Raw genomic sequence first — 23,943 nt, forward strand, 5'->3', positions numbered from 1 at the left:
TTTTAATAATATTTTATAGATGTTAGGAAAAGTTGTATATACGAGTTACTTAGATTTTGTTTAGAGAAAATGGTATGATATGGAAACTTTATGAAAAAAATGTAGGTAAAAGAGTAAAGTGCGTATGTGAAGAAGTAATTCAAAAAAAAAAAGTTCATGATTGAGTAAATCATAACTATAAATAAATACAACCCTTGATTTTATTCTATCTACCCACATGTGTTGAACCGTCACGTTTATATCCGTCATAAAGGGAATCTTGAGTCTTGACTCTTGAGTGATATTTAGACCATTCTATTTCACCCAAAGGCCCTCGTATTAAAGTTTATCTCTCGTCTTCAAACATATATATATACAGATGAACTGAAGACACGGTCAATTTCCGTAGCTAAACAAAGCTGAAACAAGCTGAAGAAGAAGAAGAATGGTTAATTAAACAATGCAAGGAATTGATCATCAACAGCAGCAACAACTAGCCGCTCTAATCTCTGCCGCACTCGGCAAAGGCGGCGCCGAGTCGTCAACCGACGGTGACTCCGATGAGTCGATACGAGTCGCTGCTGTCAAGTCGCTTCACCGATTCATCATTTACCCTCCCAACTCGCTCCTCCTTTCTCATTCCCCCGCTTTTCTCTTTCAAGCCCTCTCTCAACTCATTTCTCACCCGTATGTTCCCTTTTCTCGTACTTCGTATTATTTTATTTATGAATTGTAACTAATTTTAGGGCGAACTAGTAATATCATAAGGTAAACTATTAAAAAAAATCGATTATTAGGGGCAGCTGCCCCTGCCCCGTGCCCTTGCTAGCCCCCTTAGTTCCGCCACGCTGACTAATTTAATTCCAAAATTGATTATTTTATTTATGAATTGGGACTAATTTTAGGGCGAACTGGTAATGTCATAAGGTAAACTATTAAAAAAAATCGATTATTAGGGGCAGCTGCCCCTGCCCCTGCCCCTGCTAGCCCCCTTAGTTCCGCCACGCTGACTAATTTAATTCCAAAATTGATTATTTTATTTATGAATTGTGACTAATTTTAGGGCGAACTAGTAATGTCATAAGTTAAACTATTAAAAAAAATCGATTATTAGGGGCAGCTGCCCCTGTCCCTGCTAGCCCCCTTAGTTCCGCCACGCTGACTAATTTAATTCCAAAATTGATTAAGGTGACTGACCTAGTGACCTGCTAGCCCCTTTAATTCCGCCACTGCTGACTACTGCTACTGAATTGCAGGTTATATTCAGTGCGTGAGTCGGCCGCTACCGCCTATGGGGCACTGTCGGCTGTTTTATGTTCTATGCCACGTCCTTCTACGGGGCATTCTCTGGTTAGCCGTTACATTTCGTGGGCATTGCCATTGCTGAATAATGTGGCCGCCACGGATGGTTCGTTGATACTTGCTTTACACAGTCTTCGTGAATTTCTTAGTGTTGCGGAGGCTGGGGCTACCCACACATATGCTTTCTCAATTTTAAAAGCCTGTCGACAACTGCTTGAGGATGACCGAATAACACTTCATTTGTTGCCTCACCTTTTGCCTCTTTTTACCCTTCTTTCGTTGAAATTTTATAACTGTTTTCGACCGCATTTTGTTGATATTGTGGACTTGCTTCTTGGATGGGCTATGCTTCCTGATCTTCCTGATTCTGACAGGCGGCTTATTCTTGCTACGTTTCTGCATTTTCAGAATTACTGGCCGAATAATCTTCATTTTCCGTTAGGGTTGTTGTCTAAGTTTTTAGGTGATATGGATGTGCTGCTTAAAGATGATACTCCTGCCACTTCACACCAGTTTAACCGACTTCTTGCTCTCTTTTCGTGCTTTTCTGCTGTCCTTCAGTCAACTGCTTCTGGTTTGCTAGAGATGCATCTCTTACACCAGATAATTGACCCGTTGATTAACATCATCCCACAGTTGATGTGCTGCCTTTCTTTGTTAGGAAAGAAATTTGGGTGGTCGAAATGGATTCAAGATTCTTGGAGATGCTTAACTCTCTTAGCTGAAATTTTAGGTGAAAAGTTTGCTGTTTTTTATCCGCTTGCGCTTGATGTCTTGTTTCAGAGTTTACATGTCGATGGCTCTGTTAAGCCTATGAAAGACGGGAGGCTTAGTTCGTTTCAGATTCATGGTGTTCTGAAGACCAATCTTCAGTTGCTGTCCCTGCAAAAGTTGGGCCTTCTCCCATCTTCTGTTCATAAGATTTTGCAGTGGGATGCTCCCATCTCTCGACTGCGATTACATCCTAACCATTTAGTGACGTCAAGCTCTGCTGCTACTTATGTTTTCTTGCTTCAGCATGGGAATGATGAAGTTGTCCAACATTCCATCAACTTATTGTTTGGTGAGCTAGGGATGTTGAGCGGCATTCTGCGTGGGGATCTTGGCAATCGAGATGTGGATAACGACTCTGTCTATACTGATTCCTACTCAAAGCTGGAGCTGTGTGCATTCATCAAATTTGATTTCAACGTTTTGCTGAGCTGTGTTTTCCCCAGAAAGGAAGATATTTTGTTCACCCCATCTGACACAGCCAGTTTATTGCTGCAAAGGTCAGAAAAAGTGTCATCATTTCTAATGACAAATTTGTGCCCATCCAATTCATCTGTTGCAAGCTTTTTAGAGCTAGGAGTGACTATTCTTGAGGCTCTAGTTAGGCTCACTTCAGTAGAGCTATTGAGCAGGTGTTCCATTGAATTATTCCAGGGTGATTCTGCTGATAAGACAGATAAAATTTGCACTAATCCGAGCCTTATCATTCCCAAATGTTTAGGGATAGTAATAAATCATTTAAACAAATACAGTAGTATCCCTTTGAAAGCCCTTGATGTTGACTCTCCCCTAGCCGTAAAAATGAAAGCCCTCGATTGGATATCCAAGTTCTGTGAGGATATGACTAGAATATATGAGAGATTGGGAGGTAATGTTGTTCCTTGTGACGATCCTGGATATAGTTCTGCCGTGTGGACTCTAGTATCTTCTGTACTTAGTGCTGGATTTGACAGAGAACCAAGAGTGAGGTTTCAAGTGGCGGTAGTCTTTGGGATACTTTTACGAGCAAAACTTGCCCACCCCAAGCACTTCCATCAAATGGCAGAATTCGTTGTTGAAAAGATTGGGGATTCAGATGCTAATGTAAGAGGTGCATTTGTCAGACATCTTTCCGATTTCCTTCCAGTAGCTGTGTATTTGTGTGGTTCATCAGATAGTGGTATGGTTAGTGTGTCCAGGTCTAATTTCTGCAAGATAGGAAATCAAGCTGGCATGCACTGGAAGAGTGTGTTTGCCCTGAAGCAACTGCCACAGCGCCTGCAACCACAGCAACTTGTTTCTATTTTGAGTTACATCTCTCAGCGATGGAAGGCACCCCTTTCTTCTTGGATTCAACGGCTTATTCTACATTGCAACAGTGTGAAGGACTTAAATCCAGGCCCAGTGGAGGAAATAGGCTCCTGTGGTAACAATAGTCTATGGAGGGATGCAATACTTGATGCCGATGTTCTTGAAAGAATCAACTTAGTAAATAACTTAGCTGGTGTATGGTGGGCTATACATGAAGCTGCTAGATATTGCACAACTACCCGTCTCAGGACCAACCTTGGAGGACCAACTCAGACTTTTGCAGCTTTGGAGAGAATGCTTTTGGATGTGGCGCACATGCTCCAACTAGTTACCGAGCATAATGATGGAGGTTTGAGCATAATGGGATCCAATGGTACACGTTTATTGCCAATGAGATTGCTACTGGACTTTGTTGAAGCTTTGAAGAAGAATGTGTACAATGCTTATGAGGGTTCATCTGTACTGCCATGCGCATCTCGTCAGAGTTCATTGTTTTTCCGGGCAAATAGAAAGGTCTGTGAGGAGTGGTTTTCTCGTATTTGTGAACCAATGATGAATGCCGGATTGGCGTTGGAGTGTCATGATGCTGTTATCCAGTACAGTTCTCTGCGTTTGCAGGAGCTCAAGAATACTGTGGTGTCCACCTTGAGGGAAAACGCACAGATGACTGATAACCAACATAAAGCAAGGTCTAAATCAGCTCGAGATGTTATGTGTGTTGTGCGATGCATGGCTTTGGCTCTGTCTAAGAAACATGAATCTGCTGCTCTGATTGGCTTGCAAAAATGGGCGCATTTGACCTTTTCTCATTTGCTTGAGGAAAGACAACAGGCAGCAGAGGACAGCTTGACATCAGGACCTTTCTGGTGGATCAGTGGTCTTGTACATCAAGCAAATGGAGAATACGAAAAAGCTGCCGCTTTTTTCACTCTTCTGCTGCAAACAGAGGAATTCCTTAGTTCTGTGGGAGCCGATGGCATACAATTTACAATCGAACGTGTTATTGAAAGCTATGCTGCAATTTCTGACTGGAGGTCTCTTGATTCTTGGCTACTGGAGTTACAAAATTTACGGGCGAAGCATGCTGGAAAGAGTTACTCGGGTGCTATGACCGCAACAGGCAATGAAATAAATGCAATCCATGCGCTTTCGCACTTTGACGAGGGCGATATTCAGGCAGCTTGGGCGTCCCTTGATTTAACGCCTAAAAGTAGCTCTGAACTTACTCTTGATCCGAAATTGGCATTGCAGAGGAGTGAGCAGATGCTTTTGCAGGCATTGCTATATAAAACTGAAGGCAAACTGGATCTAGTGCAAGATGAATTGCAGAAGGCCAAGTCAATGCTGGATGAAACTTTGACAGTTCTCCCTCTAGATGGATTTCCTGAAGCATCACCAGTTGCCATTCACTTGCACTGCATAAAAACACTTGAAGAGTACTGTAGTCTTAACAAACTACAGGAGAAACCTCAGCAATTGGCGTCTATTTTGAATCCGTATCTTCAAGCAGTGCATCTGCCTATGTGTATTATCCAGCAGGATTGTAATCCGTGGCTGAAACTTTTTAGGGTCTATAGAACTATCCTACCTTCTTCATCTGTTACTTTGGAGCTCTGCAAGAATTTGATGGGTTTGGCTCGCAAGCAGGGGAATTTGGGTTTGGCTAATCATTTCAAGAACCATCTCAGGGATCAAATTAATAGTTGCTTGGAGGTAAGTAACCACCAATTCCTAATGTCAAGTTTGACATATGAAGAAATCTTGTTGATGTATTCTGAGAACAAGTTCATGGATGCATTTACGCATATGTGGTCATATGTGAAGTCATGTTTCCTCTCTTTAGAAAGCTTAGATTTTGTTATGCCTGATCATCGGTTGAAGGCGAAAGCATGTCTGAAATTGTCGAACTGGTTGAGGCGGGATTATGCTGATTTTAATGTTGAAAATGTTGTCCTAGATGTTGTCTCCACCTTTAACCAGTATGGTGAAGGAAATGAATCCTCAGTAGAAGAGAGTCTGATCTTTAAACCAAACACGCGTTTAGTTATCGAGGAAATAGCTGGAATAGCCACAAAATTGGCTACACGTCTTTGCCCTACTATGGGGAAGTCCTGGATTTCATATGCATCTTGGTGCTTTTCTCAAGCTAAAGAGAGTCTTTCTCCTTCACACGGAACTGTCCTCCATTCATGCTCTCTTTCTCCTATTCTCGGCCAAGAACTGCCGCTAAAGAGGTTCAGTTTGACTGAGGATGAGATATCAAGAGTGCGATCCATCATTTCCCAGTTTCTTTTTGCAAAAGATGCAACAGCTTTAGTGGGTAAAGTAGTGAATGTAATTGAAGCTGCAGCTGCAGCACCTGGTGCGGAAAATTTTGCTTGTGAATCTCTGCTTGCCGTAGTATCCTCTCAGCTTCGTAGGACCTTGCTGGATGAAAATGTGCAAACAGAAGAAGACATAACACCATCTTCTCTCAACGAATTGGTTGACATTTGGTGGTCATTGAGAAGGAGAAGAGTGTCCTTATTTGGGCATGCTGCTCATGGTTTTGTACAATACCTGTCGTATTCATCTACTCAAGTCACTGGTTCTCCACCAATTAACCATGATTTAAGATCCTTTAACCAAAAAAATGGTAGCTTAATCCTGCGAGCCACTCTTTACATACTACACATTCTTCTGAATTACGGTTTGGAGTTGAAGGATACACTTGAACCCGCCCTTTCTGCTGTCCCGTTGTCGCCATGGCAGGTTGCAAATTGTTTTAACTTTTATGTTACTATTTGGTTTATCTCTGGTCATGTGAGACGGTCTTACAATAATCTTATCTTAAGATGCTGCCTAGATTGTAACACAATCTTTTTTAAGGACAGTTGCGGATTTTCATAGAGGCATTGATCTCGTTGAACTCTTCTGAAAATTCTATAGAACACTGTCTTGAAAAGCAATAAAGATGCTCTAAAACTACAAGATGTCTGATGTCATCAGAATCTTGAATTTTTAATGGAAGTTGTTAAGATCGGTCCCGTACCATTGTGTTTGTTTAAAGCAATGCTTTGCCTATAATCTGACACTGGTCTCTTGTAGGAACTGACACCCCAACTCTTCGCGCGCCTAGGTTCTCATCCAGAACCTAAAACTCGAAAGCAATTGGAAGGCTTGGTAATGAGTCTGGCAAAGTCGACCCCATGGTCTGTGGTATATCCGACCCTTGTTGACGTGAATGCTTCTGATGACGGACCGTCAGAGGAACTTCAGCGTATTCTGGATTGCTTGGTAAACCTTAACCTTACTATATACTTCACTTTTGTTTGTTTTTTGGTATCTCTTCAAGGGTGTGGCTATGAAAGCTGTGAATAAACTCTGGTCATTCTGTATCGGGGCATTACACCTAAGTTTGATCTCTTTGGACTTACTTTTTGATTGGCTTAGTGTCATGGAAGAAACTAAATTCAACTTTCAGAACAGAACCTCCGTAAAATTCAAACTGTGCGTTAACGAAGTTGATGCTTTTGTGGATATCTGATCATGTTCTTTTAACTTGTGGTGATGGAATAAGTGTACAATTTGACTGTGAAGCATGGATGCTCTACCCTTGACTGTGAAACATGGATGCTCTACCCTGGATGGTGTATCCATGTAGCATCCATGCGTTGGACTTTAACACTCCTGAATACTTAAAAATATAAATTTAATAAAGACTAGACCAAAAAAAATAGATCATTCACTACGGAGAGTAGGGATACATGAATATGGAATCACACACTATAGGAGCTTGATAATCAGGGATGATAACTCCAAATCAGTGTAACGAAAGAATAGTTTGAGGGCTCAAAATCTAGTAATTGACCAAGTTAAACAAGTTTAGATTAGATGGTAAATTATTCGTAGAACCAGCTAATGGGTTTTCCTCTAACTTGACGTGTCGTGCCCTTTATTTCCCCTTTAATATTTACATGTCTAGGAGGTCATATGCTTCACCCTTTTTTATTACGTATTGCTGAAGATTCACTATTTGTTGGTTTTGAGTATGATAAAGCAACATGGCTAAATAGTTTGTCTGTGCGTCTTACAATTTGAGTTAGCAGTTGAGACACTTTGTAAACAGTCCATCTATGTTTTCAACAAAGGAAAAACGTTGCCGTCATCTAACATTCCCTTTTAGGCACTGAGATAATGTTGTTGTTTCACATGTTCGAGTGTCAGACTCGTGTCTTATTGTGTCCGATATTCACATCCATGCTGCTTAGCTTTTGAAGCACAGAGCACTATGAAACTTTGTTTTAGAAATCTCTGATTCTTCACTAGATAGTTTTTCGGTGAAGCACTGCAATGTTGTTTTATGGCTTTGAAGAGCTATGGCTGTTCCTTGGATGCAATCATCCCTGATACTGAGGTCTTGATGTGTAAGTGAGCTTGATGTAGATGTAGTTTGCGTAATTGATTGATTTTTTTATGGAACACAGATGATGCTTTATCCAAGACTGGTACAGGATGTTAAACTCATGATATATGAGCTTGGAAATGTTACCGTTCTTTGGGAGGAACTATGGCTCAGCACACTCCAAGATCTTCATGGAGGTAGCCTTAGCTTACTGCTGTACCATGGTTTCTATGTTCTTTTACTTTTGCAAATGATTTCGTGGAGTTCTAACCAAAAAGGGGAGACTTTTTGAATTGATGATGTAGCCTGTTTAGGGGCAGTCACTTTCAATTTGAGTGACATCGTATTACTGATTGTTACTGGTTAACTGTTCTTTGATGGTTGATATACTCTTCTAACTGGAATTCATAAATTATAAGTCTTGCTACTTAATAATAATCCATCCATCCAACATTTAATATTCCCATATGACTTTGGTGATCAACCAACGTCAACTTTGACCACTAATCTCTTCATATATATGTAGTGTTGTATTGTTTTTTTGTTTGATTTATCAAAATAACTATGTTCATGTTGTCGTTTTAAAAAGTTGTTAACTATTGTATATTGAGAAAAAATATAGGCCAAAGGCGACATTGTTTGATGACTAAAGGTAGATGGTTACAGCAAAATAAGAATGGAGGGAGTATATGATGGTGTTTCACATGCTTAAATCTTTAACCAAAATATATTTCTCTTCCTCTTGTGATTTGAACTTCTGTGTTTTGCAGATGTAACAAGGCGAATAAACTTGCTGAAAGAGGAAGCTGCGAGAATATCAGAGAACATTACTCTTAGTCAAAGTGAAAAGGTCAAAATAAATGCAGCAAAATATTCCGCCATGATGGCCCCAATTTTTGTGGCCTTGGAACGTCGTCTGTCTCTCATATCTAGAAAAGCTGAGACACCTCATGAGAAGTGGTTCCAGGATGAGTACAAAGAGCCAATAAAATCTGCCATTCTAGCCTTTAAATCTCCTCCACCATCTGCTTCATCACTTGGAGATGTCTGGCGACCTTTTGATAGTATTGCTGCGTCCTTAGCTTCTTATCAGAGGAAGTCAGCAGTTTCCTTACGAGAAGTTGCACCACAATTGGCTTGCTTATCGTCTTCTGATGTTCCCATGCCTGGCCTTGAGACACAATTCATGCTGTCTGAATCTGATAGAGACTTTGGTAGTACTTCACTGGGTATTGTCACAATTGCTTCTTTCTCTGAACAAGTAACTATCCTATCAACCAAAACCAAACCTAAGAAACTTGTTATTCTAGGCTCTGATGGTGGGAAGTACACTTATCTTCTAAAAGGAAGAGAAGATTTACGACTTGATGCTAGAATCATGCAACTTTTACAAGCTGTGAATAGTTTTCTTCATTCATATGCTGAAACTAGGAGTCGTTCAGTTGGTATTCGGTATTACTCTGTGACACCAATCAGTGGCCGAGCTGGTCTGATTCAGTGGGTGGACAATGTCGTAAGCATATATAGCACTTTTAAGGCTTGGCAGCAAAGAGATCAATTGGCTCAGCTTTTGGCTGCTGGTGGTGGTAATGTCAAAAACGCAGTTCCCCCACCTGTTCCCAGGCCAAGTGATATGTTCTATGGTAAAATCATACCAGCACTGAAAGAGAAAGGCATAAAGAGAGTTATCTCAAGGAGGGACTGGCCTCAAGAAGTCAAACTTACGGTTCTTCTGGATCTTATGAAACAGACGCCAAGGCAACTTCTTCATCAAGAACTCTGGTGTGCAAGTGAGGGTTTCAGAGCTTTTAGTTCAAAACTAAAGAGGTAAAAGCTACACAAGTAAAAGATTTCAGTATTTGATTGTTGCCTGCTTTGAAAGTTGACTTTTGATCATGTTGATTATCAAACCTATGCTCTTTCTTTGTTCATCAATGACTGTGTCAAGATTCTTTTCTTATTTTTCATAGGTATTCCGGTAGCTTAGCTGCAATGAGTATGGTGGGTCACATCCTTGGTCTCGGTGATAGACATTTGGACAACATTCTGATAGATTTCTTCACCGGGGATATTGTACACATTGATTATAATGTGTGCTTTGACAAAGGACAGAGATTAAAAGTTCCGGAGATCGTACCATTCCGCCTTACACAGATACTTGAAGCTGCTTTAGGATTGACAGGATTGGAAGGAGACTTCAGGACAAATTGTGAGACAGTACTTGGTGTCCTTAGACAGAATAAAGACATCCTTCTAATGTTATTGGAGGTCTTTGTATGGGATCCACTTGTGGAGTGGACCCGTGGAGATTTTCATGATGATGCTGCAATTGGTGGTGAAGAAAGAAAGGGAATGGAATTAGCTGTTAGCTTAAGTTTATTTGCTTCTCGTGTGCAAGAGATACGCGTTCCTTTGCAGGTACTCCTTTATTTTGAAAAACCTTATTATCAAGTCTATTGTACGTTTGCTATATTACTAGAAAACTAGTCCGTTAATTATATTTGTCGCAATCTGAATTACACTGGAGGGTTTAAGGGTCTTGTTTCTCTAGGATTTCTTCTATTGTTACACTGATTCCTGTATGATGTCTGAAATGTTATCAAAAGTTAATTACTCCTCATTTTAGTTACCTTTATCTCCATGCGAAGACCATAGTCACCGGACCATAGTTCAGCGGAAGCGTATTTGAATTCAGAATATGTATATGATTAAGGAAACTTATGGACACGTACCCTCAATTTGTGGACTTTGGTTGAATACCCTTAGTCTCACAGTTAGAGATCCAGCTTCTCGCTTAATACTTCAGATAAACATGACGTCAGTTTATCTCCTTTGGTATATCTTATCAGTCATCATAAAAAAGTCTACAGTTCCTTGTTAAGAAACCGTCCTCTGGAATATTTTTCGCAAAAAAGCTTGTAGAATGTGATAGTGTACTTGTCAATCAGAGCAGGGAATGTATAAGCTCTTTAGGCACAAGGTTAACGGACTAACAATTAGTAGAACTTTGTGAGTACTTAAGTGAAAATATCCTTGAAATTTCAAGGGGCCATATATTCATATTTTTGTCTATTGATTGATTTGATTCTGAAAAATGCTGTGTTTTATTCTTTTATTCAGAAGTTCAACTTCAAGGTGCAAATGCTCCTTTCTTTTGTTTATCGAATGTGATTAAGGTTTAGTATTATACTATTATATTTGCTAATAACAAAGTACACCTTTTCAAAAATCGGTAGATTGATGAATGCCATGTGCGCTCATATCTTAATTATTAAATTGGCCTTGTGCCTCCCTAGACACGAAAAAATGCAGGCTTTATAAACCAACATTTAATATACTCATTAAATTACTATATTATCCTCTAATATTCATTGCGATACGGTTGACACATCCCTTATCCCCTCTTATGGTTTCTAATAAACTTTCCAGTGAAGCCTCTGTAGCAAAGTCTGGAATAGGTTGTTGGGTTTGAGTTGCTGGTGCAGCGTTAGCCACGAACTCAAATCTTATGCCAGACATAAATAGAGTGAGGGTAAATTGAGGATGGAGAAAATGCCAACCCTTATTCTAGAAAAACTGCAGTCTACCTAAATTTTTATTGTTTGCTTTTGCTGCAGGAGCATCATGACCTTCTATTAGCTACTGCCCCAGCTGTTGAATCTGCTTTTGAGGTATGGTGATTTTACATTTTATTGATATGCTCCATATGGTCTAATGTGAAACATACATTTATTTGAACTTGAAAAATCTTCTGGCAGAAATTTCTGAATATATTAAATCAGTATGAGCTTGTCTCTGCTACTTATTTACGTGCTGATCAAGAGAGGTCTACTCTTGCACTCCATGAAACATCTGCACAATCAATTGTTGCTGAAGCTACATCTCTCTCAGAGAAAACTCGCACCATGTATGAAGTTCAGTCTCAAGAGTTTGCTCAGGCCAAGGCTGTTGTAGCTGAAAAGGCCCAGGAAGCCAGTTCTTGGTTAGAGCAACATGGTAGATTCCTTGATGCTTTGCGGAATGGTTCAATTCCTGAAATCAAAGGCAGTATAAAACTAAGCAAGATGGAAGACGCCTTGTCTCTTATCTCAGCTGTTTCAGTAGCAGGAGTTCCATTGACTGTAGTTCCTGAACCCACACAAGCACAATGTCTTGAAATAGACAGGGAAGTTTCTCAGCTCATATCCGAATTAGACCTTGGAGTGTCTTGTGCAGTGACATCTCTTCAAGCATATTCTCTTGCTTTGCAAAGATTCTTACCCTTAAACTACCTTGCAACAAGCCCTGTACACAGCTGGGCACAAATCTTGCAATTATCTAGCAATACCCTTTCCCTTGACATGCTTTCCTTGGCCAGGAGACAGGCTGGTGAGCTTGTTGCAGATATGCGTGGGAATGCTGTTGATTATGTTAGGCGTAGTCATGATGATCTATGTCTTAAATCAAAGAGGTATGCTCTAGAGATAAAGAAACTAGAGGAAGAGTATGCAGGACTTGTTAATTCTATTGGTTCAGAAGCAGAATTGAAGTCTAAGAACTATATACTATCTGTTCTCTTGAAGAATATGCAGTCTTCTTGTTCTACAAGGAATGAAGATTTTTTCCCTTCCGTTCCACCTGCACAGTTCAGACACGAGGACAGTAGTGATGCCAAAGGAGTTTCTGATGTGAAAAGGGAGAAGACAGTGTCAGTTTTATGTGGAGCTCTAAGCTCTCTTTATGATGATGTAAAACAAAAGATAGTTGAAATATTTAGTGAGTCAACTACAACTGCTGTTGCTGACAGTCTGCAACAGTTGGACTTTGGGACTGTGTACTGTGCACTAGAAGAGCAAATAGAGAAATGTGTACTAGTTGTGGACCTTTTCAATCAGCTTCAGCAGTCTAGTAGTAGTGGAACTGTAAGCAGTGATACTATGGTTTCTAAGGAGAATTGGGCCTCCATCTTTAAAACTGCGCTGACTTCATGTAAGGATTTGATCATACATATGAGTGATGGTGCTTTACCAGAGCTCGTCAAATCTATTGTTTCAATTGATTCGGAAGTAATTGATGTATTTGGGGCACTGTCGAACATCCGAGGTTCTGTTGAAAGTGCGTTGGAGCAGCTTGTTGAAGTTAAAATGGAGCGGGATTCTCTGGAAGAGCTGGAGAAGGGATACTTTTTGAAGGTTGGTCTCATTACTGAACAACAATTGGCGCTTGAAGAAGCTGCAATGAAAGGACGTGATCACCTTTCCTGGGAGGAGGCAGAAGAGCTTGCTTCCCAAGAGGAAGCTTGTAGAGCACAACTAGACCAACTTCATCTCACATGGAATCAAAAGGACACACGAAACTCCTCTTTGATTAAAAGAGAAGCTGATATAAAAGATGATTTAGTGTCTTTAGAGCAGCGCTTTCTCTCATTGCTTGGCTCTGAGGAAGAGAGAGTGGTTCAGGGTTTTAGAAGCAAACCTTTGTTATCTACCTTAGGAAAACCTTTCACTAAGCTAGAATCTTTGGACATGGCTATTTTTGATAGTTACGGGGCAACTTCTTTTCAAAAAAATCTCTCCAGTCTAGCATATTTTCTCAGTTCTGGATGCCAAATGTCTGAATACATCTTGAAATTTAAAGGACTATTGGATGGCCAGGAATTCTTTGCTTGGAAAGTTGCAGTACTGGATTTTGTCCTTGATGTGACCATTCATGATGTATCTTCATGTCTTGATCAGAATTTAGGAATGGATCAGCTTGTTGAAGGCATCAAGAAAAAACTAGTGGTCCAACTTCAAGTTGTGATGAGTCAATACATTAAAGAGCGTATTGCTCTAACATTCTTTCACTGCTTAAACAAAGAGACTGAAAATTTGAAGAAACCTATTGAATCACTTAGCGAGCCTGGTTATGAAAGTCTGAAGGACTTTACTGTGAAAAGAGTGAAAGTAATGCTCGAAGAGTACTGCGACACACATGAAACTGTCAGAGCAGCAAGGTCTGCTGCATCTCTCATGAAGAGACAGGTGGCTGAGCTGAAAGAGGCTATTAGAAAAACTACTCATGAGATTATCCAGATCGAATGGATTCATGATTCAACCGTAATGCCTTCTCAAGATAGTAAGGTCATAGCTCATAAATTTTTGGACACTGACGATGAGATGTATCATCTTGTTCTAAATTTGAGCAGACCTAACTTTCTGGAACGTCTACGATCTGCTGTCTCTAAAATAGTTAGTTCAATTGAATGCCTGCAATCTTCTGAAAGGACCTCTTCTACAGCTGAAGGGCAGCTTGAAAGAGCTATGAATTGGGCCTGTGGCGGCCCGAACTCCAGCGTGAGTTGCAATGCCTCCTACAAGAGTACTGGAATTCCTGTCCAGTTCCATGATCATTTGAAGCGCCGAAGACAGTTGCTGCGGGAAGTTCAGGAAAAGGCTACTGATATAATGAAAGTTGGATTCTCGATATTGGAGTTTGAAATGTCACGGGATAGAGCACTTGGTCCGTCTGGTAAGATATTTCCAATAAGTACTGAAGATGGTAGGGCATGGCAGCAGGTGTACTTAAATGCATTAACAAGGCTGGAAGTCACTTTCCATTCTTACTCTCGTAAGTGTTCCAAATTTTCATGATACTTTCTGGAGGATATTTTTTTAGCTGAAATAAAAATTTGGGCTTCAACAATACGTTCATTTGAATCAGGCGCTGAGCAGGAATGGGGATTTGCGCAGAGTAGCCTGGAAGCTGCCTCGGGTCGTTTATATTCTGCCTCCAATGAACTCTCTGTAGCTTCTCAAAAGGCCAATTCTGCTTCAGGTTTACCTTAATATAATTGTGAAAGATGTACAGATTGCTATGCTGGTTATTTCTAGATACAGTCATTGCTTGATATGTGCTGAGATGAGTTTTATGGTCTCTGAACTTGTTTAGGGGACTTGCAAAGCACTTTGCTTCTGATGAGAGATTGTGCAAGTGAAGTCAGCATTTCACTTTCTGCTTTTAGCCGGGTAGCTAGGGGTCATACTGCTTTGACTTCAGAATGTGGTTCGATGCTTGAAGAGGTATATACCTCATTTTCAATGTTTTTGTTGAGGCATTTAACCGTGGCCTGTGTGGTTGATGTGTCAGGTTCTCTTGAGTGCAGCTGTTTAGTTTGCTTCTAGTAGTACTGATTGGGGTTACAATTTCTTTTGTTGAAAGTAAAACTGATCTGTGGCAAGTTTTATTTGTTTCTCTTTTTTTAGTTACTTTGTAGATGTTTGGTACGAACTTTCAAATTTGTGTGTGGTTATGCTATTACTGAGGATGAAGGTGCTTAGATACAGTACAAGAAAAACAATGGTGTTCATATGTGACAAATTTCGTCCAACCCAAATTATCTTCTAAACCGAACTATCGTCATGACAACTTGCTTCTAATTTCAACAGTGCATTTGAAGATAGGATGTGTTGCACACAATCGCATGCAAGCACCCACAGTGCTACATCCTTGCCCATTCATTTTATTTTTTTTCCTTTTCCCTCCTATATTTGAGAGGTTATGAGACTAAACTCTCTGAACTTTTATGTTTGCATTCCATTCTTATTAATTTTCTAATTTGTTTCTAGGTGTTAGCTATCAGCAACGGTCTCCATGATGTGCATAATTTGGGAAAAGAAGCCGAGGCAATGCATCATTCATTAATGGATTCTATATTAAAGGTTGTCCTCTTCTTTGTTTTTTTTTTTTTTTTTTTTTTTTGCTTCTGCTTGTGGGGGGTTTTTTTTTTGGCTTATGGTTTCAAGTTTCCCTTTTCATCATTTCTTCCCTCTTCTTATCTTGTCCGGGTGTGGAAAGTTAATAATTTTTTAAATAATTGATAACTTATTAAATGGATGATTAGAATGTTTTGTGCATTGTGTTTATTAACTGAAAGTTGTAAACAGGCCAGTGAAATCATTTTCCCTCTTGAGTCGGTATTGGCTAAGGATGTAACTGCTATGACTGATGCTATGGCCAAGGAAAGAGAGAACAAGATGGGAATATCCCCAGTCCATGGGCAAGCCATATATCAATCTTACTTTCCTAGAACTAAGGAGGCGTTCCAGGCCTTTAAACCTCTTGTTCCTTCTTTGGTGTCCTCTGCAAAGGAACTGTATTCTTTGCTAACTAAGCTTGCTCAAACCGCAAGCCTTCACGCAGGTTATTTGCACAAGGTAATGCCCCTATTCAGTACACTATTATTATGCATGATCAAATATGTCGAGCGGGTTTCAATTTTTTTTTTTTTTTTTTTTTTTTTTTTTTTTTTTTTAGGCGGTTGGAGGTATAGAAGGAAGTGTTGAGGCCAGGTCACAACCCCTTACTTTGTCAAGGGAAGACCTGGTGAACAGTGTCTCTGACTATGAAGATGTGGGCAGAGGTGTTTTGAGTGACTTTGATGAAGAGAGGCATGACTCTGAGGTCAGTGTTAGTTTGTCGTCAGCAGAAGATAAAGAGTGGATTTCTCCTCCTGATAGCATATACAGTAGCTCTGATGTGGGCAGCATTTCGGATGAAACATGTTCTTCAAATGGCTTGAGTTTCCAAAACGATATGGAACGCCTCTCCCTTAATTCCAACGATAAAGATGATGGAAATCGTTGCGAACAACTTGAACACTCGGAAACTGATCACTACAATGAGATGAAGGACAAGGATGGTGACAATGAGACCAATTCAGATGTTCAGCCAGATGTCACTTGTGATGGTGTCTACTCAGTAAGTAAATTGTCAAGCGATGAAATTCAGGAGAAGCGTAAGGAAGAAAACTTGGAGGTAGACCTTGAGGTTAAAGAGGAAGCAAGCTCATCAAGTAGAATAGGAGCTGGCACTGAGAGTCATGTCAATGAGAGTCAGGCTGGTATACTACTTAAGAAAGAGATTGCTCGGGCACCCAGGGGTATGATTGAAATTAATGCATTCCAATTGTTCTTGCCTGTCTTGGTGTTTATTTTATGTTCACTGCTTCAATTTCAACTGAAACCTAAGTTGACTGGAAGATTAAGCTCAGGAAGTATGAAACCTAAGTTGACTAAATTTTGCAACTATATCAAGCAAGTACAGAATCAATTTTTGGCAAAATATATACTTTATTTTCATTTTAACAATATATTTTTAGAAGGTTTCCTTTGGGTCTGGAGGACCTGTCTTGAGATTGGCTGTCGCTGAATCATCAAGGAGGGTAGCTGTGGTCTACTGCTAATTTGTACCCCTGAGTATTATCACCGTATTCAGGTTGTTTTTAATTTGATTGCAGGGAAGAATGGTTTTGCGCTGTCAGTTTTAAGGCAGATAGAGAGGAAACTAGATGGCCTTGATATTTCTGAAAACAGGTATCTGTATTTTTTGAGCTTGTTGCGTAGGAAAACTATTGCAATGGAAAATGAGTCGATGACAACATCTGGTGTGCTTGTGTTTCAGAGAGTTGAGTAGCGAAGAGCAGGTAGAATATCTGCTGAAGCAAGCTACAAGTGTTGATAATCTCTGCAACATGTATGAAGGCTGGACACCCTGGATTTGAGTATTGGAAAAAGTATCAAGCTGGGAACAATGAACTTGTCAACGCCGAAAAACAGACAGGTCTCTTTAAACGGAAGCTGAGCTGAGCTCATCCATTCAATCACAATGCTTGCTTATATGGTCAGGTCAGCCTCTAATCTAATTGTGGTCGTTTTGAAGGTAACAGTTTGTTTTTCAAACTCCCTTTTGGATGTTCGCAGGTGCCCATGTTTCAAAAGGGTAAACTGCAAGGGCTGGCTGCATGCATTATCTCCTCGTACAGCGCCACAGAAACTTTGATTTGAACCGGAAGAAGAAGGTTGCTGTCAGCATAGCCTCGGTGGCACTTGCTTGTCTGGAACTGACGTTGCCAGCTTGGAAGGTCTCAGCAGTTTATGCTGATCAAGAATAAGAAAGTTGCAGTGACTTCGATTACTAGCATGTCAAATAGCCCATATTAGTATTCGCAGCTCGTATTTATTAAGCCAATAGGAGGCAATGATTACAATTCACAAAGTATATAGGTCACCAGTCATCGTCTGCCAATATATAACGTAACTACAACGTACATTGTAATAGAAAGTTTCTATTATTATCTTTTGTAACAGATCTTTACAATCTCAACAGTCTTAATACACTATTCTACATTTTCGACCTTGTTGCATTGTGTATTACTGTGTTCTATATTCTATATACACCAAAGAATGAACAATAAAATCTACAGTTGCGAGTAGGAGGAGCTGTTGACATCAATACTCTCGGAGGAAAATTCGTTAATGCTTAAGCTTAACTTATCCTCCTCCCACTTGACAATCTCCCTTGCATATATCAGAGCTCCATCAACAGTATCCGCCTCCAGACCAGTCACTCGGCTGACATACAACTTCCTTCCTGTTAAATCTTTGAAAAGATTCTTGAATTTTGCGGCTATGTGATGGAATGCTGATTGAGCTATGCTGCTGCCATTGCGCTTGTTCTGCTGGCGGCTGGATAACGGGTTGAAGTCCTCAAACCACTCGCACCGAGTTAGGGGTGATTGCTCAATCATTTCCTCCAATAAGTCGTACTTGTTTAGGATCAAAAGGAAATTCGTTTCCTTGAATCTTGGGTGACTAATAACGCTCTCAAAAAACTTCTTGCTCTGCATCATTCTGTTCTGAAGATCTCCGTTACTGTCAAACTCATACTCGTCATATTCGGTCAGAGATACGCAGAAGAGGATGATATTAGTATCTTCAAACATCTCCAACCATTTGCACTTCTCCCCAATGCATTTTTTATCTACTCTGACTAGTTGGCACCTGCTTTCATTAATCAAGTGGTATATTGGCGCGTCAGATCGACAGAAGTTTTGAGAATTCAAGAGAAGTAATTTGCATTTTTTTTTTGCATTGTCGATAATTTGCATTTTAGACTTAACAAAGAGATGAATAATTGGACAGGCCAGAAGCTTACCGGGTTACAGGACTTGGCTGTTCATCAGGGTCCTTGTAGGTATTGTTTGTGGTCTGAGGAAACACAAACTCCATTGATTTGAGACCATTAGAAGAAGTTATCCCCTCCGCATACAAGATATCAGTATCAGATGGCTCGTAATCCACTTGGGCAATCTCAGGGGCCTGAAAATGGGAAATGGTGTAAACGAACATATATATTTCTTACTCTCGACAATATACAGCAAAATTGCTAAGCTTAAGATACAGAAAGAGTAAAGAAATATGTACCCTATCCAAAAAGTATCTGGCAGCTCTGGGTAGACTGAACTCATCTCTTCTGCTGTATGTAGCTTGAATGGATGCATCCTTCCACAGCTCTTCAACAAACGGAGCGTTCTCTCGAGTTGCAGCTGGGAATATTATCTCCAGATTACCTGCCACTATCACATTGATGAGCCAGTCTGAGAATGCCTTCAACTTTGGCCCTAGGCTGTAATCACTTTTACCCCCCATTTCCGAATCTGCCAGATTTCACAAACCACATTTTCAATGAATAAATGATGGTTCCACCAAAAGAGAGATTTGAAACCATGTTCAAAAATCATTCCAAGAATTTTCAAGCCTCCTGACACCAGTTTTCTAACTGGTCTCCGCACTCTTGTACGAAAAATGGGTCAAAAACGAGAGTAGTGATGGATGAAGAGACCATCTTATGTTACCTGAAGGACCGGCTTGTTCGATAAACTTTCCCTTCCTCTTTATACACAAACTTTCTTCCTCAAACACCTCACGCTGCTCCAGTAATCTACCAAGATATCTATACAGATTACTTTGAATCATTGACTTGATATCCTGAAGCTCTTCTTCAGAGAACGGAACATCATACAGAACCCTTGCCTGAAAAGAACCTAAATTATTAGTCAACAGACGTGAATCCCTACAAGAAAGCGGCTGTGATTAAACTTGCATTTGACAAGAAAAATGATAAAACTTACACACTACACCAAACTAAAGATATAATGAAAGACAAGAAATTCAATGAACTTTAGGTCCTTAACGTAACTGGTGTCGTAAACCAGGTGCAAATTTCTAACCTGCTTATAAATGGTACTTGTTCCAGATTTGTCGTTGCCAACTAGAAGCACTTTACAGAACGCTCTATGTTCGAGGTATGAAGGAAATCCTCCATCACTAGCACGTTTTGATCGACTTCTAGGATTTGGAGATTCAGGAGTAGGCAAGGAAAGTAGAGTACACAAAATCTTTGTCCGTTTCTGGAAGATTAGTTAGGAATCAGTTTGCATTAAATGTATAATATCAGGAAACTAAAGGCATATCAGATAAGAACTTGTACCTTGCCCCATAAATTCCCCTTATTTAGATTCATTCCCTCTTCTTGATAGCTTCCATCTGCATCCAGCCAAAAACTAAGAGCTCCATCACAGTGAACACCAGATGACTGCAAACATTCAATATAAGGGCTTTAGATGTATAGAAATGTCAAGTATAAAGTATTCATTTTTTAACATATGATGGATGTCAAACCTGCAGCACCCATAGCTCTGGTTTAGTGATCTCCCGATTATTAAATTGCACGTTTGTATTTCCGTTGCTAGCATCCCGTTTCATCTTCGATTCCCCAACAATAAGCTGCGGAGTGATAATTTGGCAAGGCTTCTGTCCTTCCTGTTTCATTGAGCCAGAACCTTAAGTTCAAAACCAGAACATGATACGATATCAGGAAATATTCAGTAATGTGACAAGGGATTACTAAAATACCTTGCCCCAGAGACCAGAAGTTCTATCGTACCAATAGTTTCCTGGTTTTAGATTCGTTGGTGGATTTGAACAACTTCGCAACTCCATCAACTCCTGCATGCATAGGGGGCTTCCATTCACATATATACACTCTGGTGGCAGCTGATTGGCAGGACAAGAAATCTCATTATACATAATTTGCTTCACTTCCTCCGCTTTTAGCAGTCTTCTAAGAACCCGGGAGCATCTTCCAAGCAGATGCCTTTTAGAGTCATCGATAGGAAATCCACTACAATCAATGCATTTTCTTCCTTCTGGCATTGACCCCATTGCTTTAATGATACAATGCACACAAAACTTGGCATCACAAACAAGACAAGCTTCCTTCTCAGTGAAACGATTGCCTTTATGACAGTGATAACACATCCCCCTTTTGGCTGGTTTTTGAGGCACTGGCCTCTCCCTAAAAACACCTTCATCAACAGACAACGATTCTTCCCGACCAATCATCTCATCTGAATCCTGATCACAGAAAGTAACAGTAGGTTTCCTTTTCTTCCTCCTACACTCAAGATGTTCGCCATCAGACTCTTCCTCCTCATCCTCATAACAAACCACGCCTGACAAACCTCGAGCTGTCGACCCACTTTCATCAACTGAGTTGCAGTTACTGGGACTCATACAACTCTCATGACAATCAAGTGGAGTTTCCAACATGTCCGAACTCTCAGAAAACTCGTGTGAATGATCCCGAGTGCTAGTAAACCCAAGTGAACCCGAACTCTCAATAATCCCATAACCACACTTAGGCAAACCCTCCTGCTCATCCAACTTTCCACCATTTTTACCATTTTCATCAAACTCCTTTACACTTTCAATTTCATCAAAACCGCCATCAGAATAACCATTATCACTACCATCACTACAACTATATCGCCCCGAATGCGCTGCCCAACTACCCAATTTAAGATCATTAACAGTACTATGACTCTTATAATTAACAGGCTCTACAACAGGCAATGACAAATGATTCAACAATGCTAATGAAACAGCAGCTTTAGCAGTCGGAATGCGGCTGATATCAAGTGGCAAAACCTTAGGAATACTAGTATGATTAACAGGAGAACCAGTATATTCTAATGCAATAGAAATATCAGGATCAAAATCATACAGAAAATCATTACCAGACATTGATTTTGATGCTGTAAACATCTTCTTCATAACTCCTGTCATAGATTTTTCATAAAAACACAAACTAAACTGCAAAACCCAGAATTAGTAACACAAAATAATGCATTAAACAGCAGAAAGTTGGGATCTTTTGTCAACCCATTTGAAGAAAATGTGTGTGAAAAGAGAAGCAAAAGGAGGGAATGAAGAAGATTAATAAGAGAAGTGGAGTTAGGTGATTAGTGAGTATGGAAAATAAGAGATAGAAAGAGTGAGCAACGCGTTGTTTGAAGATTTGAAGCTGCTTGGAAGTTCAGAGGAAGACTTGAACGACTCCTGTCACAATTTCCACACCAATGAGTCTTTTGCTAAGACTCGGTTATATTGTAATATTTCGTCATAAGTTGAAGATTGTGTAAAATGGGGAGATGAAAATTTAACCGGTTTTAGATAAAAAGTTACTAGAACAATTTTCTAAGCTATAATAGTTCGTCGTAAAACACAATTTGTCGTTAAAATGGCGACAATTAACCCATTTTCAGCTTGTGATGAAAATGTTCGTCTTCAATGAGAATTGGTATTTCCACATTTATGTCATGCTCCACGGCTTCTCTGTTTAATATCAACCTCTTATATTTTTGCCCCATCATTTGGGTCATGACTTTGACTTAGTAAATGGGGTACAGATGGGGAGCGGGTTAATCCGAATTTGGGTCATTCAGGTTTGCAAGCATCGGATTGTGTCGGGTAATCTTGGTTTCGGGTGTGTTGAAATCGAACAATTCAGGGATAATTAATGGCTAGTACGCGGCAATAAATATTCGGGTCGGATTAAATGGGGCGGAGTCAATTCGGGTTGAGTCAAATGCGGGACTCCTTTTGCGTGAAGATGGAATACGACTATACGAGTCGAGTAGAGTAATTTGGATCAGGTTAATTTGCCAAGTCTAGTAATGATTAGCCTATAGACCTAGTAAATGGATTAGTCGGATGACTCGGTCAAGTGTGTCATATATGCTGGGTTGGATTGAGTCCTTCTGTGTATTTGGGTTTGTCCAAATATGTTATTATCAAGTCATTTTGCGTATGGTTTATTCCGATCGGATTATTTCGGGTTAAAAGGGTATAGCCGTATAGGTAAAGGAGTAAAAGAAGTTTGGAAATTGGAACAAGTCACGATTCAGGGCCCATGAATGATAATCGGAAGATTTGATGCGCATTGACTGTGAATAGGAAGAGAGTAAGGGATACGGCAAATCAGTGGATGATTTAGACTCAATCTTCTTCTACATGGAAAAACTAGTGGTGTATTTCAAACCAATTTGGAAGCATTTTAGTCCTCAAAACTACAGTAGTTAACTACTACTCCAAACAAGTCATTTTGCAATCAATACATGAATACGTTGAAGTGGTCAAAATGTCAAATACCTTCTTTTTTTTTGGATTCAGTATGTAACGTAGGCACGTAGCTAATACTCCCATACTCGGGTGGTTGGGTGAGTAAAACGGAACATTTAATATTAGTGTAGATCCCGTGCATTATTGTATTGTATTTTAGATTTTATCGTTTAGAGAATCTTAGTTTTTTTTTTTTTTTTGAAGAAAACACCCCGAAGGGTATTAATGCATTAATGATAAATCATAGACCGCTGCCGAGTTTGCACACGGAGGTAACATAGCTGACCACACAGTTTTACCGATTGTCCTAGGAACGACATGTGCTAGCGCATGTGCTACAGAGTTATTAATACGACTAGTATGAGACCACACTACCGACTGAAAACTACTACAAAGCAATAAAATGTCATCAACTAAAAGAGAAAAAAGACTCCTCCCGCTGCATTTCTCCTTGAGCGCATCAACAACTTGCAGACAGTCACTCTCTATCACCACTTCTCGAAGACCACGCCTCTTTGCCTCCTCGAGCCCGTCGTATACCGCCATCGCCAATATGACGAGTACGTTGAACAATCCGTGCCGGGTCCATCACTTCATTCTCGAAAATCACCTTGTTCCTGTGCTCCCATATTGCCCAACACCCAACCATGCACTTGTCATACTCCGCTATCTCCAAACCTCTCCAAAGACACTCCACCCATTCGCGCACTTCCCCCCGCACTCCCCGCTCCATCCCCCGCATCCTGCCAGTCCACCCCTAACGCATCCCAAACCCATCTAGCCACACTGCAATCTCGAAAGAGATGTAAAGAAGACTCGGGGTTAGACGAACAAAAATAACAAGGAGAAAGGGACTCACCTCGAACTCGAGTTGCAATGTTTTCCATCGTAGCCAAAGCTCCACTGCACAGCTGCCAGAAGAAAAGCTTGATGCGATGCCAAACCCGAACTTTCCAC

At 40.2% G+C, this 23,943-nt stretch overlaps 2 protein-coding genes across 4 annotated transcripts; one reads left to right on the plus strand and one right to left on the minus strand.

Moving 5' to 3' along the window:
• Positions 1–298: 298 nt before the first annotated feature.
• On the plus strand, positions 299–17,881 carry LOC141599291 (uncharacterized). Of its 2 annotated transcripts, none has more exons than XM_074419271.1 (16): positions 299–666; positions 1,236–6,093; positions 6,430–6,618; positions 7,809–7,923; positions 8,497–9,553; positions 9,697–10,144; positions 11,344–11,397; positions 11,485–14,314; positions 14,408–14,521; positions 14,636–14,766; positions 15,313–15,405; positions 15,631–15,900; positions 16,001–16,625; positions 16,983–17,058; positions 17,147–17,370; positions 17,446–17,881. In XM_074419271.1, the coding sequence occupies exons 1-15, from the start codon at positions 440–442 to the stop codon at positions 17,244–17,246; spliced, it is 11,187 nt and encodes a 3,728-aa protein (XP_074275372.1). In that variant the 5' UTR covers positions 299–439; the 3' UTR covers positions 17,247–17,370; positions 17,446–17,881. The 2 variants fall into 2 exon arrangements, with proteins under 2 accessions (XP_074275372.1, XP_074275373.1); XM_074419272.1 differs by having other exon boundaries at positions 302–666; positions 17,147–17,365.
• Positions 17,795–22,193, minus strand: LOC141599292 (extra-large guanine nucleotide-binding protein 1-like). 2 transcript variants are annotated; one of them, XM_074419275.1, is made up of 8 exons: positions 20,440–22,193; positions 20,206–20,346; positions 20,015–20,119; positions 19,755–19,934; positions 19,380–19,557; positions 18,949–19,181; positions 18,680–18,843; positions 17,795–18,525 (listed from the first exon to the last, which is right to left on the minus strand). In XM_074419275.1, exons 1-8 carry the CDS (start codon positions 21,649–21,651, stop codon positions 17,943–17,945), a joined length of 2,796 nt encoding a protein of 931 aa, XP_074275376.1. In that variant the 5' UTR covers positions 21,652–22,193; the 3' UTR covers positions 17,795–17,942. The 2 variants fall into 2 exon arrangements, with proteins under 2 accessions (XP_074275376.1, XP_074275375.1); XM_074419274.1 differs by having other exon boundaries at positions 17,795–18,528; positions 20,440–21,943.
• Between the last annotated feature and the right edge of the window lie 1,750 nt (positions 22,194–23,943).

This window comes from Silene latifolia, chromosome 9 (assembly GCF_048544455.1).
Source record: "Silene latifolia isolate original U9 population chromosome 9, ASM4854445v1, whole genome shotgun sequence".
NCBI lineage: Eukaryota > Viridiplantae > Streptophyta > Magnoliopsida > Caryophyllales > Caryophyllaceae > Silene > Silene latifolia.